The following is a 14105-nucleotide window of genomic DNA, read 5'->3' on the forward strand; positions in this document are numbered from 1 at the left end:
CTCCAGCCTGGGTGAAAGAGCAAGATCCTGTCTAAAAAAACGAAATAAATAAACTGAAAAAAAATTTTAAAAATTAGATATTGGCATTAAAGATTATTTGTATTATCTGTTTATACAGAGATTTCTTACTAGATAAGAGTGCAATAAACCCTTGAAAATCAACTTCAAGGAATGGATTGATCACAGTTGCCCTCTCAGTTACCAGAGCTAAATGATTTTCAATTCCCAGTCTTTTCCATTTGTACATCACTTGACAAGATTCACTGCCACCTCCTGGGCAGGCACTTCTCTTATGGCTTCAGCAAAACTACTGTCCCCGATTCACCTCTATTCTCCTTCACCCCTTCTTCTCTGGCCCCATTTTCTAGCTCCTCACCCTGAGTCTGCCCCTGGAGTATTGGTCAGTTTCTGGGTTTGAGCTTCTACCCTCTCTTTCAGGTAAACTATCTTCTGTTCATGCATGTTTGCAAGGTTTTCCTTTCACAAATCATTATCTCCACCGCCACATTGTCTCTGGCCAGCACCTGACCAGCATTTCAATTGAGTACTGGACTCCATGGAGGAGTCTGTCCTTTAAATAGCAAACTCAACATGGCCAAAGCAAAATTTCTTCTTGACTTCAAGTTTTTTTTCCTTCTTGTACTGTTTAAGCTAATTACTTCATTTTCTTTCCATTAACATCAACATAGTTTATTTTGTTTGATCGAGAACATATTTCCAGTTAATGAAGTCTGAATTGATGAAGACTTATGTACTTACTGTCTTTTAGATTATCATCTGTGGAAGACAGATCATCTGTAGTTACTTGTCTCAAAGCATAGAACTAAAAGTCGTTCAGCATTACATTGGTCAAGATGGACAAGCTGTAGTTCGGGAACATTTTGACTGCCTCACAGCCAAACAGAAACTGCCTTCATATATACTAGAAAACAATGAACTGACAGAGCTGTGTGTGAAGGCCAAAGGAGATGAAGACTGGTCAAGAGATGTGCGCCTGGAATCCAAAGCCCCTGAATACAGCATTGTCATTCAGGTTTGAAAAGAACTTCAATCTAGAGTAGAGCAGCTTTAACATTGAAATTTTCTCAAAATGTTCTTTACTTGTATAGCACTTAATTTATTAAAAAGTGATATATAAAAAAGGGGGGAGAAAGGCTTTGAATAGTTCTTCTCAAACTGTTTACTCCCCATCCCATGACAATACATTTGTATCAGTTCCAGTAGTTCTTACAGCCAAGACTCTGTCCCTCCCAGATGCAAGTGATATCTTGAAAAAGATCCTGCTGCCCCAGGGTTAGGGGTGGGGTGGGACTGGGGGTGGTATCCTCCTCACTTAAGGATTTTTGTGATGGTCTGTTACTTTATCTCTTCCTCAGTCTTTACCATCATCACTTTCATTCCCATAAAGGATAAATTCTCTTTCATTTTGCCAGTCAGTCTTATATCTCTCCTTATGCAATCTCTTTGTCTTTATGGAAAGAGTTGGCCCCGTCGACTCACTGCACATTTGCTTTATGCCATAATGAAGTCTGTTTTTGCTTAGTTTTTTTTTAAATAATGGCTTTTTCTCTATAACTTTAAACTCTTTTTAATCTTCCAAACGGATATATCTGTGCCTTATTTTGATTAATTAGTAAACTGCTTAGTACTCAATAGGACCCGTTTCTATTTCATGTGCAGGTGCCATCTTCAAACAGTTCCATTATTTATGTCTGGTGCACAGTTTTGACTTTAGAACCCAACTCTCAAGTGCAACAACGAATGGTGAGTGCTTTCCCAATCCTAAAATATGGTATATGACTCTGACCTTTCCTGTTCTGAAATAAATTAAGGTCAGAGTGACCTAGGGAAGAGATTTATTGCAAGTTTGTTTCAGCATCAAACAGCTGGAATACTGCAACAAAGCAAATATGAAAGTTGTTCTGTCCTTTTATTTTTATAGATTGTGTTCAGCCCTCTTTTTATCATGAAGAGTCATCTTCCAGACCCCATTATCATACATTTGGAGAAAAGGAGTCTGGGATTGAGTGAAACACAAATTATTCCAGGAAAAGGGCAGGAAAAACCACTGCAAAACATAGAACCTGACCTTGTACATCACCTGACATTCCAAGCAAGGTACTAGAAAAATCCTTCCCTACATTTTCCTAAGAGAAATTAAGTAGAAAAGTAACCTTGCACTGGGGAGGGTAGGAGGTGGGTGGGAAGATGGGGTGGAGGGAGTTTTTTGTATGATTTCTTATCTTATGAGAATGTTATTTTAAAATTGCCCTGCCTAGTGACCTCTTATTCTCATCTGTAGTTTTAGATAAAAATCAGCCTTTCTCATTAAGCATAGATATAATCAAGAGGAATCATCAGAAATTTTAATTTCGATTTCATTGACACATGACTTCTGTAGTGAAAGAAGATGTGAATAGAGATCAACACCCAGGAATTGAGGGGTGGGGGAAGAAAGAGGAAAAGCCAGGGCCCAGATCATCCACACACTGTCCCATAAATGGACTCTATCTACCAAAAAGGTGTTGGTCTGTAATACATGTGTAGTTAGATATTTTTCAATAAATTGTAGACCACTTTAGAAATCTGATATTTATTCTTGGTTTTTCTTTCGATTTCCTAGAGAAGAATATGATCCTTCAGATTGTGCAGTTCCCATCTCAACATCCCTCATTAAGCAAATAGCCACTAAGGTACACCCTAGAGGCACAGTTAATCAGATCCTTGACGAATTCTATGGGCCAGAAAAGTCGCTTCAACCCATATGGCCCTATAATAAGAAGGATTCTGACAGGTAACATTCTTCAGTGATCTTTTTCTACAAAAATTTCTCAATATTAACAAATGATCATTCACAAAAATATTAAATACCATAAGTGGTGCGTGCATGTATGTGTCAGATTCTTACCTTTTATCATCTAGTAGGTGTATTTTGTAGATTTCTTTATTCATGATCTAGATCATAATTGCATGAAAAGTTGCTTTCTCCTGCATGCAAATTTAGAATTGAAAGATTCTGGTATGAGGAGGTATCATGCAGGAACATGGTGTGTTTGGAATCTTTAAACATATTTCACAAATATTAAAGTTATCATATTTCATTGAGTCTCTTGGATGTGGTGTTTGGAACAGGAATGAACAGCTAAGTCAGTGGGATAGCCCAATGCGAGTGAAGCTGTCAATCTGGAAGCCATATGTTAGAACTTTGTTGATAGAACTTCTGCCCTGGGCCCTGCTTATCAATGAGTCCAAATGGGACCTCTGGCTATTTGAAGGAGAGAACATTGTTCTACAGGTTCCTGCTGGCAAAATTATTATTCCTCCTAATTTTCAGGTACTAAACTTTTTTAATTAATATGAATTCTTATCTCTCAACAAGTAGATTTTATTGTAAAGTTGTGTTTATGATCTTCACAGAATGAATCAGTTGTGAAAAATTCTTCTTAGATGCATATGTAAGAGGTATGGAATGGTCTTTGAATATTCAAGGACTTTTCTGATGTCTTTTTTTTTTTTTTGAAAACCATCAACACTATTGGTGCTTGAGTTACCATTAAATTCGATAACTTGGATTAGTTACATTCTCATTCCATTGGCATAGGATATTTGACAAGTATTCGGGCTGGTCTATCAGTATATATTAAGGAAATATAGCCATCATGTGTGCTTATCCATACCCTAGGTATTCTTTGCTGTTCTTCAGGAAATTCTCTGCAGTCTGCAAGATACTGAGGATTTCAGAGCAACTGTTTTTGTCAGGGCCCCTTTTCCTTTATAAGTGGACTTGGATGTTCATAATTATGGATGTCTACCCAGTTGTTGATTATAACAATATGGAATGATTACTGACACAGAGAGAAACCTAATTGCGAACCAAAATATCACAGGAAGATTTTATATGCTGTCACAAAACCTTCTTCATAAGGCTAGTCTGTTTCAAGAAGACACACAAATCTATAAAAAAAAAAAAAAAATAGAGTAAAAGGAACTCCTAAATACAATGTCTTTCTGATAGAGAACAATTTCAGAATCCTTTTTTGAGCTCCAGGTCATAAACATCTTTATTCAATTGCATTTTTTCTTTTTTTGTAAAATCAGATGATGTTACCTTATGGAATTGGAATGTTGACCTATGTGGACCTAATGTTAGATATTATTCTCTTGTCAAATGAGATGAAACCTTCAGTTTTTAAAGCCTTTGGTATTTACAGGGTAGTCACTGTTTGGGTTTGGTTTTCCCCTCCCTCCCGTAAATATGAATTCCATTGTGAGTACAAAAATAAGAATACATTGGGAGCCAAAATAAAATGTACGTTGCCATTACAAACACACACACACACACACACACACACACACACACACACACACACACACACACACAAACCATGGAGGGATATTTGGTTGCCTTAGTAGACCTATTATATAATATTTTTAAAACAGCCTGAGGATTGAAGTAAAAAATATCAAAGTTAAGAAAATAATCGAGGCATTATTTTTCCAGGAAGCTTTTCAAATTGGAATATACTGGGCAAATACAAACACTGTGCACAAGTCAGTAGCAATTAAACTGGTCCATAACCTGACATCTCCAAAGTGGAAAGATGGAGGTAATGGTGAAGTTGTGACATTGGATGAAGAAGCATTTGTTGATACTGAAGTAAGACTTGGTGCTTTTCCAGGACATCAGAAGGTAAGATCAAAGTCTGTGTGGCTGGGAGGAAATAGCATGCCATCCCCTTAACCTGTTTAAAATGAATCTGCCTTTTTCTTTTTAATACCTTTTTCATATTACTTGTTCTAAACAATTTGTAATAGTAAAACATTTGATTTCTTAACTTCTTAGACCTCTCTGTTTTACAGTGCTTTTTTTTCTTTACCAGTGATAAAAGCTGTGTCACATAATTTATCCAATAATTGTTCTATTTCAGAATACTCAGCAGTCACTTGATTTATAGTATGTGGGGAGAAAATGAACTTACTCCAAAATATCCACAAATTGTACTTGGCCTCCTTCTTTAGAGCAGAAAGTAGAGTCACTAACATTCTGAGCATAGAGTGAAAGGACAAAGGCTCCTCCTGCAGCAAAGGTTATATTTCTGGAAAGGACATCCTGAGCAAAATTATGTGGATCAATTCTAAATCTCCCCTAGAACCATGGTTATAAGAGGAAGTTATATTCTTGAACAGTGGACTGGTGTCCATGTTTTAGAGATAGATACAAAAAACGTAAGTTATTTAAATATAAATGGTATGTGCTTTTCAGCATAAATCTAAAGTCTATTAAAACCAACTAGCTGAATAATATAACTAATCACATCACTTATGAAAGTACAATATCACAGTGTACCGTGCAGAAGTTTTATGCTATACTTCTAATATCATCATTATTTTAGCTGTCCCAAATTAGAAAAAGAAGGGATACTTCATCAAAGTAGTAGAATTCAGAATGACTTTTTTCAGGGGAGAAGTTAGATTTTTGACAGGTGTCTTTGAAAAGTCTTTTGAGAAAAGTTAGGGTCATTTGGTGACTTTTAAAAAAATAAATTTCCCTGATACAAAGAAATTGGTCTTTCTTCAGCATTCAAGGCTGGTATCCATTTCCTCAGAGTTGTCTGGGCAACACATGTTTATACTCTGACAGCCAAAGTACTGTAACATGGGTGTAAATGGCAAAGAGCTGTAAGCATGAATCACCCAAAGTTGAATAGTTGTAAGTTGAGAACTACCATCAAAACCTGGAAAAAATGTTATAATATTCAGTCAACACCCAATACCTCTAGCACCTAACAAAGTAGCCACAGCAAGTGTTGAATAAATGTTTGTGAATCAATGAATGTACTGTTGGAAAACATATTGATGTCTCATTATGCTTTGGTAGTGACTCAGGACCTCTTTATACTCTTTTTAGTCTCAGGACCCCTTTATATTCTTAAAAATTATTGATTACCCCCAAAGACCTTTTGTTTCTGTGGGTTATATCAATATTGACCAGATTAGAAATTAAAACAGAAACTTTTAAAACACAAGAATATACAAAGATATATTCCATTAGCTATCACAGTAATAACATCATATGTTATGTACCTCTGGAAAACTCCACTGTATGTTCATGAGAGAATTCAATTGTAAAAGATTAATAGCATCTTACTATTATTATACAAATAGTTTTGACCATGAGACCCCATGCCCAGAGATCCCCTGTGGGTCCCCAGACCACCCTTTGAAAACCAGTGTTCTGATATTATTAACTAGATGGGTATGTTGAAGCAAGAAACATCTTCTCTGAGCATCAGTTCCTTGCATAACATGGTAAGGTAATGAAATGATACATGTAGTGGTTAAGAGCAGCACCACAGAGCCAGACTGCATGGGTTCCAACCCCCTAGTTAGACCCTATTCATCTTTGTGACTTTGGGGAAGTTACTTAACCTCTTTGTGCCTCACTTTCCTCTTCTGTAAAATGGGGTTAATAATAGTAACTCCCCCATGTAGGTACTGTGAGAATTTTTTGAGTTAATATGTATACAGCACTTGAAACTAGTAGAACACAATATTGCAATATATGAAGGTCAATCCTTACTGTCTTCGTTGTCATTACTGAAGTTTTTAGAACTCTCCTTGGTTCATCATAGTCATTAGCGAGGTAGCTGCTGGGAGACCATAAGGAGGAGGAGGAGGAGGGAGGCTGGGTGGAATTCTGCCAAGATGAGTGGCATTTATTTACATATACCTGCTTTCTAAATAAACACTTTATGATGTTATTGGTCAAACAAGCGGAAAACAAGTCTTTTATCTGTCACTACATAACAGCAGCAAAAGTAACGGGGTTGCTAAAGCACCATGTTGTAGACTGAATACCAACAGGAGCCAGAACATTTCTGAGACTGAAAGGAACACTATTAAATATTCTGGGGAAAAAAAACGGTAAAATTGGTACTGTCCTGGTAGACAATTAGATAAAATAACCTTTTAGGAGTACTCAAGAGATTTTAATATGCCTTACAGTATTGTCAAAATTACTTTTTTCTCAATTATCTTGTAGTTATGTCAGTTCTGCATTTCCTCCACGGTACAGCAAGGTATACAAATTATTCAGATTGAAGACAAGACTACAATAATCAACAATACACCATATCAAATATTTTATAAACCACAGCTATCTGTCTCCAGTCCCCTTTCTGGAAAGGAGGTAAGCAAATCATAACATGATTCTTTTGTCTAAGTTTTGATAAAGAAACAATAAATAGGATCAACTTCTCTTTAACCTACAGCAAATGAAAAGCTAACCCTGAACGTAGGTAAAGAGAAATTCACTTATTTTTGTTGTAATTAAAACCATGAATGTCATGGTCACTGCTTCCAAGGTAATTAATGAGCAGAAATCCTACCAAGAAGGAGGCCCTGACACACTGCTGGATTAGTCCTGCCTGTGCCCCATCTGCACAGAGGCTCCAGCCCAGTCCTCTAGCATGCTCACTAGACTCCTACAAGCAGACACATAGTCCTGAGGACTGGCTCCTGGGTCACATGGAAAAGCACATCTGTCTCACAGGCTGCAGTGCCTGGGGGAGACATGCAGGCAAAAGGCTAGGGCCTAACTGAGCCGTGGATCTGCGAGCAGTGAGCTCTGTGGTTTTGAGGAGAATAAATGTAGAAATGTACTAGCTCATTTATGTTAACATCTTGATGGCAGAATATATGGAAAATAAATCTAAATTTCAGTTCTTTGTACAGTTAAAATGAATAGTTATATTTTGAGAGGAGAGTTTGTTTTTTCTCTCTCTCCATTGCCTCTTAGATGTTTTCCTTTTTTTTTTTTTAATTATACTTAAAATTAAATTAAATTTAATTTTAATTAAGTTCTGAGATACATGTGTAGAACATGCAGGTTTGTTACATAGGTACACATGTACCATGGTGGTTTGCTGCACCCATCAACCCGACATCTACATTAGGTATTTCTCCCTTCCCTTTCCCCCTGCTCCCTGACAGACCCTGGTGTGTTATGTCCCCCTCCCTGTGCCCATGTGTTCTGATTGTTCAACTCCCACTTATGAGCAAGAACATGCGGTGTTTAGTTTTCTGTTCCTGTGTTAATTTGCTGAGAATGATGGTTTCCAGCTTCCTCCATGTCCCTGCAAAGGACATGAACTCATTCTCTTTTATGGCTGCATAGTGTTCTGTGCTGTATATGTGCCACATTTTCTTTATCCGGTCTATCACTGATGGGCATTTAGGTTGGTTCCAAGTCTTTGCTATTGTGAATAGTGCTGCAATAAACACACATGTGCATGTGTCTTTATAGTAGAATGATTTATAATCCTTTGGGTATATACCCAGTAATGGGATTGCTGAGTCAAATGGTTTTTCTAGTTCTAGATCCTTGAGGAATTGCCACAGTGTGTTCCAATGGTTGAACTAATTTACACTCCCACCAACAGTGTAAAAGTGTTCCTATTTCTCCACATCCTCTCCAGCATCTGTTGTTTCCTGATTTTTTAATGACTGCCATTCTAACTGATGTGAGATGGTATCTCATTGTGGTTTTGATTTGCATTTCTCTAATGACCAGTGATGATAAGCTTTTATTCATGTTTGTTGACCACGTAAATGTCTTCTTTTGAGAAGTGTCTGTTCATATCCTTTGCCCACTTTCTGATGGGGTTGTTTGTTTTTTTCTTGTAGATTTGTTTATGTTCCTTGTAGATTCTGGATATTAGCACTTTGTCAGATGGATATATTGCAAGAATTTTTCTCCCATTCTGTAGGTTGCCTGTTCACTCTGATGATAGTTTCTTTTGCTGTGCAGACACTCTTTAGTTTAATTAGATCCCATTTGTCAATTTTGGCTTTTGTTGCCATTGCTTTTGGTGTTTTAGTCATGAAGTCTTTGCCCATGCCTATGTCCTGAATGGTATTGCCTAGGTTTTCTTCTAGGGTTTTTATGGTTTTAGGTCTTAGTTTAAATCTTTAATCCATCTTGAGTTAATTTTTGTATAAGGTGTAAGAAAGGGATCCAGTTTCAGTTTTCTGCATATGGCTAGTGAGTTTTCCCAACACCATTTATTAAATAGGGAATCCTTTCCCCCTTGCTTGTTAAAGATCAGATGGTCAAAGATCAAATGGTTGTAGATGTGTGGTGTTATTTCTGAGGCCTCTGTTCTGTTCCATTGTTCTATATATCTGTTTTGGTACCAGTACCATGCTGTTTTGGTTACTATAGCCTTGCAATATAGTTTGAAGTCAGCATGATGCTCCCAGCTTTGTTCTTTTTGCTTAGGATTGTCTTGGCAATGTGGGCTCTTTTTTGGTTCCATACGAAGTTTAAAGTAGTTTTTTCTAATTCTGTGATGAAAGTCAGTGGTAGCTTAATGGGTATAGCATTGAATCTATAAATTACTTTGGGCAGTATGGTCATTTTCACAATATTGATTCTTCCTATGCATAAGCATGGAATGTTTTACCATTTGTGTGTGTCCTCTTTTATTTTGTTGAGCAGTGGCATGTAGTTCTCCTTGAAGAGGTTCTTCAGATCCCTTGTAAGTTGGATTCCTAGGTATTTTATTCTCTTTGTAGCAATTGTGAATGGGAGTTCACTCATGATTTGGCTCTCTGTTTGTCTGTTAATGGCATATAGGAATGCTTCTGATTTTTGCACATTGATTTTGTATCCTGAGACTTTGCTGAAGTTGCTTATCAGCTTAAGGAGATTTGGGCTGAGACGATGGGATTTTCTAAATATACAATCATGCCATCTGCAAACAGAGACAATTTGACTCCCTCTTTTCCTATTTGAATACCCTTTATTTCTTTCTCTTTCCTGATTCACCTAACCAGAACTTCCAATACTATGTTGAATAGGAGTGCTGAGAGGGGGCATCTTTGTCTTGTGATGGTTTTCAAAGGGAACGCTTCCAGCTTTTGCCCATTCAGTATGATACTGGCTGTGGGTTTGTCATGAATAGCTCTTATTATTTTGAGGTACGTTCCACCAATACCTAGTTTATTGAGTGTTTTTAGCATGAAGGGTGTTGAATTTTATCAAAGGCCTTTTTTGCATCTATTGAGATAATTGTGGTTTTGGTCATGGGTTCTTTTTATGTGATGGATTACATTTATTGATTTGTGTGTGTTGAACCAGTCTTGCCTTGCAGGGATGAAGCCGACTTGATCTTGGTGGATAAGATTTTTAATGTGCTGCTGGATTCGGTTGGCCAGTATTTTATTGAGGATTTTCGCATCAATGTTCATCAGGGATATTGGCCTGAAATTTTCTTTTTTTGTGGTGTCTCTGCCAGGTTTTGGTATCAGGATGATGCTGGCCTCATGAAATGAGTTAGGTAGGAGTCCCTCTTTTTCTATTGTTTGGAATAGTTTCAGAAGGAATGATACTGCCTCCTCTTTGTACCTCTGGTAGAATTTGACTGTGAATACATAGGGTCCTGGGCATTTTTTGTTGGTAGGCTATTAATTACTGTCTCTATTTCAGAACTTGTTATTGATCTATTCAGGTATTTGACGTCTTCCTGGTTTAGTCTTAGGAGAGTGTATGTGCCCATGCATTCATCCATTTCTTCTAGATTTTCTAGTTTATTTGCATTGAGGTGTTTATAGTATTCTCTGATGGTAGTTTGTATTTCCGTGGGATCAGTGGTGATCTCCCCTTTATCGTTTTTTATTTTGTCTATTTGATTCTTCTCTCTTTTCTTTATTAGTCTGGCTAGCAGTCTTATCTATTTTGTTGATCTTTAAAAAAAAAACAGCTCCTGGTTTCATTTATTTTTTTTTAAGGGTTTTTTGTGTCTTTATCACCTTCAGTTCTACTCTGATCTTAGTTATTTCTTGTCTTCTGCTAGCTTTTGAATTTGTTTGCTCTTGCTTCTCTAGTTCTATTAACTGTGATGTTAGGGTGTCGATTTTAGATCTTTCTCATTTTCTGATGTGGGAATTTAGTGCTATAAATTTCCCTCTTAACAGTGTTTTAGCTGTGTCCCCGAGATTCTGGTACATTGTGTCTTTGTTCTCACTGGTTTCAAAGAACTCATTTATTTCTGCCTTAATTTCGTTAGTTACCCAGTAGTCATTCAGGAGCAGGTCCTTCAATTTCCATGTAGTTGTGTGGATTTTAGTGAGTTTCTTAATGCTGAGTTCTAATTTGATTGCACTGTGGTCTGAGAGACTGTTTGTTATGATTTCTGTTCCTTTGCATTTGTTGAGTGTTTCCCTTCCAATTATGTGGTCAATTTTAAAATAAGTGCTAGGTGGTGCTGAGAAGAATGTATATTTTGTTGATTTGAGGTAGAGAGTGCTATAGATGTCTATTAGGTCTACTTGGTCCAGAGCCGAGTTCAAGTCCTGAATGTCCTTGTCAATTTTCTGTCTCATTAATCTGTCTAATATTGACAGTGGGTGTTAAAGTCTCCCACTATTATTATGTGGGAGTCTAAGTCTCTTTGTAGGTCTCTAAGAAGTTGGTTTATGAATCTGGGTGCTCTTGTATTGGGTGCATATATATTTAGGATAGTTAGCTCAACTTACATTGATCCCTTTACCATTATGTAATGCCCTTGTCTTTTTTGATCTTTGTTGGTTTAAAGTCTATTTTATCAGACAGTAGGATTGCAACCCCTGCTTTTTTTTTTTTTTTTTTTTTTTCTTTCCATTTGCTTGGTAAATATTCCTCCATCCCTTTATTTTGAGCCTATGTGTGTCTTTGCACATGAGATGGGTCTCCTGAATACAGCACACTAATGGGTCTTGACTCTTTATCCAATTTGACTATTTATCCAATTCATTCTCTGTGCCTTTTAATTGGGGCATTTAGCCCATTTACATTTAAAGTTAATATTGTTATGTGTGAATTTGATCCTGTCGTTATGATGCTAGCTGTTTATTTTGCCCATTAGTTGGTGCAGTTTTTTCATAGTGTTGATGGTCTTTACATTTCAGTTTGTTTTTGCAGTGACTTGTACTGGTTTTTCCTTTCCATATTTAGTGCTTCCTTCAGGAGCTCTTGTAAGGCAGGCCTGGTAGTGACAAAATCCCTCAGCATTTGCTCATCTGTAAAGGATTTTATTTCTCCGTCACTTATGAAGCTTAGTTTGGCTGGATATAAAATTCTGGATTGAAACATTTTCTTTGAGAATGTTGAATACTGGCCCCCACTCTCTTCTGGTTTGTAAGGTTTCTGTAGAGAGATCTGCTGTTAGTCTGATGGGCTTCCCTTTGTGGGTAACCTCATCTTTCCGTCTGGCTGCCCTTAACATTTTTTCCTTCATTTCAACCTTGGTGAATCTGACAATAATGTGTCTTGGGGTTGCTCTTCTTGAGCAGTATCTTTGTGGTGTTCTCTGTATTTCCTGAATTTGAATGTCGGCCTGTCTTGCTGGGTTGGGGAAGTTCTCCTGGATAATATCCTGAAGTGTGTTTTCCAACTTGGTTCCTTTCTCCCACGTCACTTTCAGGTACACCAATCAAATGTAGGTTTGGTCTTTTCACATAGTCCCATATTTCTTGGAGACTTTGTTTGTTCCTTTCATTCTTTTTTCTCTAATCTTGTCTTCATGCTTTATTTCATTAAGTTGATCTTCAATCTCTGATATCCTTTCTTCCACCTGATCAATTCGGTTGTTGATACTTGTGTATGCTTCTCAAAGTTCTCGTGCTGTGTTTTTCAGCTTCATCGGGTCATTTATGTTCTTCTCTAAATTGGTTATTCTAGTTAGCAATTCGTCTAACCTTTCATCAAGGTTCTTAACTTCCTTGCATTGGGTTAGAGCATGATCCTTTAGCTCGGAGGAGTTTGTTATTACCCACCTTCTGCAGCCTACTTCTGTCACTTTGTCAAACTCATTCTCCATCCAGTTTTGTTCCCATGCTGGTGAGGAGTTGTGATCCTTTGGAGGAGAAGAGGTATTCTGGTTTTTGGAATTTTCAGCCTTTTTGTGCTGGTTTTTCCTCATCTTCATGGATTTATCTACCTTTGGTCTTTGATGCTGGTGACTTTCAGATGGAGTTTTTGCGTGGTTGTCCTTTTTGTTGATGTTGATGCTATTGCTTTCTGTTTGTTGGTTTTCCTTCTAATAATCAGGCCCCTCTTCTGCAGTTCTGCTAGAGTTTGCTGGGGTCCACCTCAGACCCTGTTTGCCTGGGTATCACCAGCAGAGGCTGCAGAACAGCAAAGATTTCTGCCTGTTCCTTCCTCTGGAAGCTTTATCCCAGAGGGGCACCCACCAGATGCCAGTTGGAGCTCTCCTGTATGAGGTGTCTGTTGACCCCTGCTGGGAGGTGTCTCCGCATCAGGAGGCTCAGGGGTCAGGGACCCACTTGAGGAGGCAGTCTGTCCCTTAACAGAGCTTGATCACTGTGCTGGGAGATTCATTGCTCTCTTCAGAGCTGGCAGGCAGTAATGTTTAAGTCTGCTGAAGCTGCGCCCACATCCGCCCCTTCCCCCAGGTGCTCTGTTCCAGGGAGATGGGAGTTTGATCTATAAGCCCCTGACTAGGGCTGCTGCCTTTCTTTCAGAGATGCCCTGCCCAGTGAGGAGGAATCTAGAGAGGCAGTCTGGCCACAGTGGCTTTGCGGGGCTGTGGTGGGCTCTTCCCAGTCCGAACTTCCTGGAGGCTTTGTTTACACTGTGAGGGGAAACTGCCTACTCAATCCTCAGTAATGGTGGATTCCCCTCCCCCGACCAAGCTCGAGCATCCCAGGTCGACTCCAGACTGCTGTGCTGGCAGTGAGAATTTCAGGCCAGCGGATCTCAGCCTGCTGGGCTCCGTGGAGGTGGGATCCGCTAAGTAAGACCACTTGGCTCCATGGCTTCAGCCCCCTTTCCAGGGGAGTGAATGATTCTGTCTCGCTGGCGTTCCAGGCGCCACTGGTGTACAAAATGAAACTCCTGCAGCTAGCTCGATATCTGCCCAAACGGCTGCCCAGTTTTGTGCTTGAAACCCAAGGCCCTTGTGGTATAGGCACCGGAGGGAATCTCCTGGTCTGTGGGTTGCAAAGACCCTGGGAAAAGCATAGTATCTGGGCTAGATAGCACCGTCCCTCACGGCACAGTCCCTTATGGCTTGGCGAGGGGAGGGAGTTCCCTGATCCCTTGT

The 14105-nt window shown here is 38.6% G+C and overlaps 1 protein-coding gene across 21 annotated transcripts in view; it reads left to right on the forward strand.

Annotated features, from left to right (window-relative positions):
* The window catches only part of VPS13B (vacuolar protein sorting 13 homolog B), an 856590-nt gene that overhangs the window by 796083 nt on the left and 46402 nt on the right, over positions 1-14105 (forward strand). For all 21 annotated transcript variants that reach the window (XR_013397363.1, XM_077943895.1, XM_077943898.1 and 18 more), the window contains exons 45-51: positions 770-1033; positions 1681-1764; positions 1943-2118; positions 2624-2794; positions 3133-3334; positions 4502-4690; positions 7043-7189. Coding sequence is in view for 20 of the 21 variants with exons in the window: in XM_077943895.1 (XP_077800021.1) it covers positions 770-1033; positions 1681-1764; positions 1943-2118; positions 2624-2794; positions 3133-3334; positions 4502-4690; positions 7043-7189 (1233 nt within the window). In the remaining variant the exon portion in view is untranslated. The remainder of the gene's footprint in view (positions 1-769; positions 1034-1680; positions 1765-1942; positions 2119-2623; positions 2795-3132; positions 3335-4501; positions 4691-7042; positions 7190-14105) is intronic.

Source organism: Macaca mulatta, chromosome 8 (genome assembly GCF_049350105.2).
Source record: "Macaca mulatta isolate MMU2019108-1 chromosome 8, T2T-MMU8v2.0, whole genome shotgun sequence".
In the NCBI taxonomy this organism is placed as follows: domain Eukaryota; kingdom Metazoa; phylum Chordata; class Mammalia; order Primates; family Cercopithecidae; genus Macaca; species Macaca mulatta.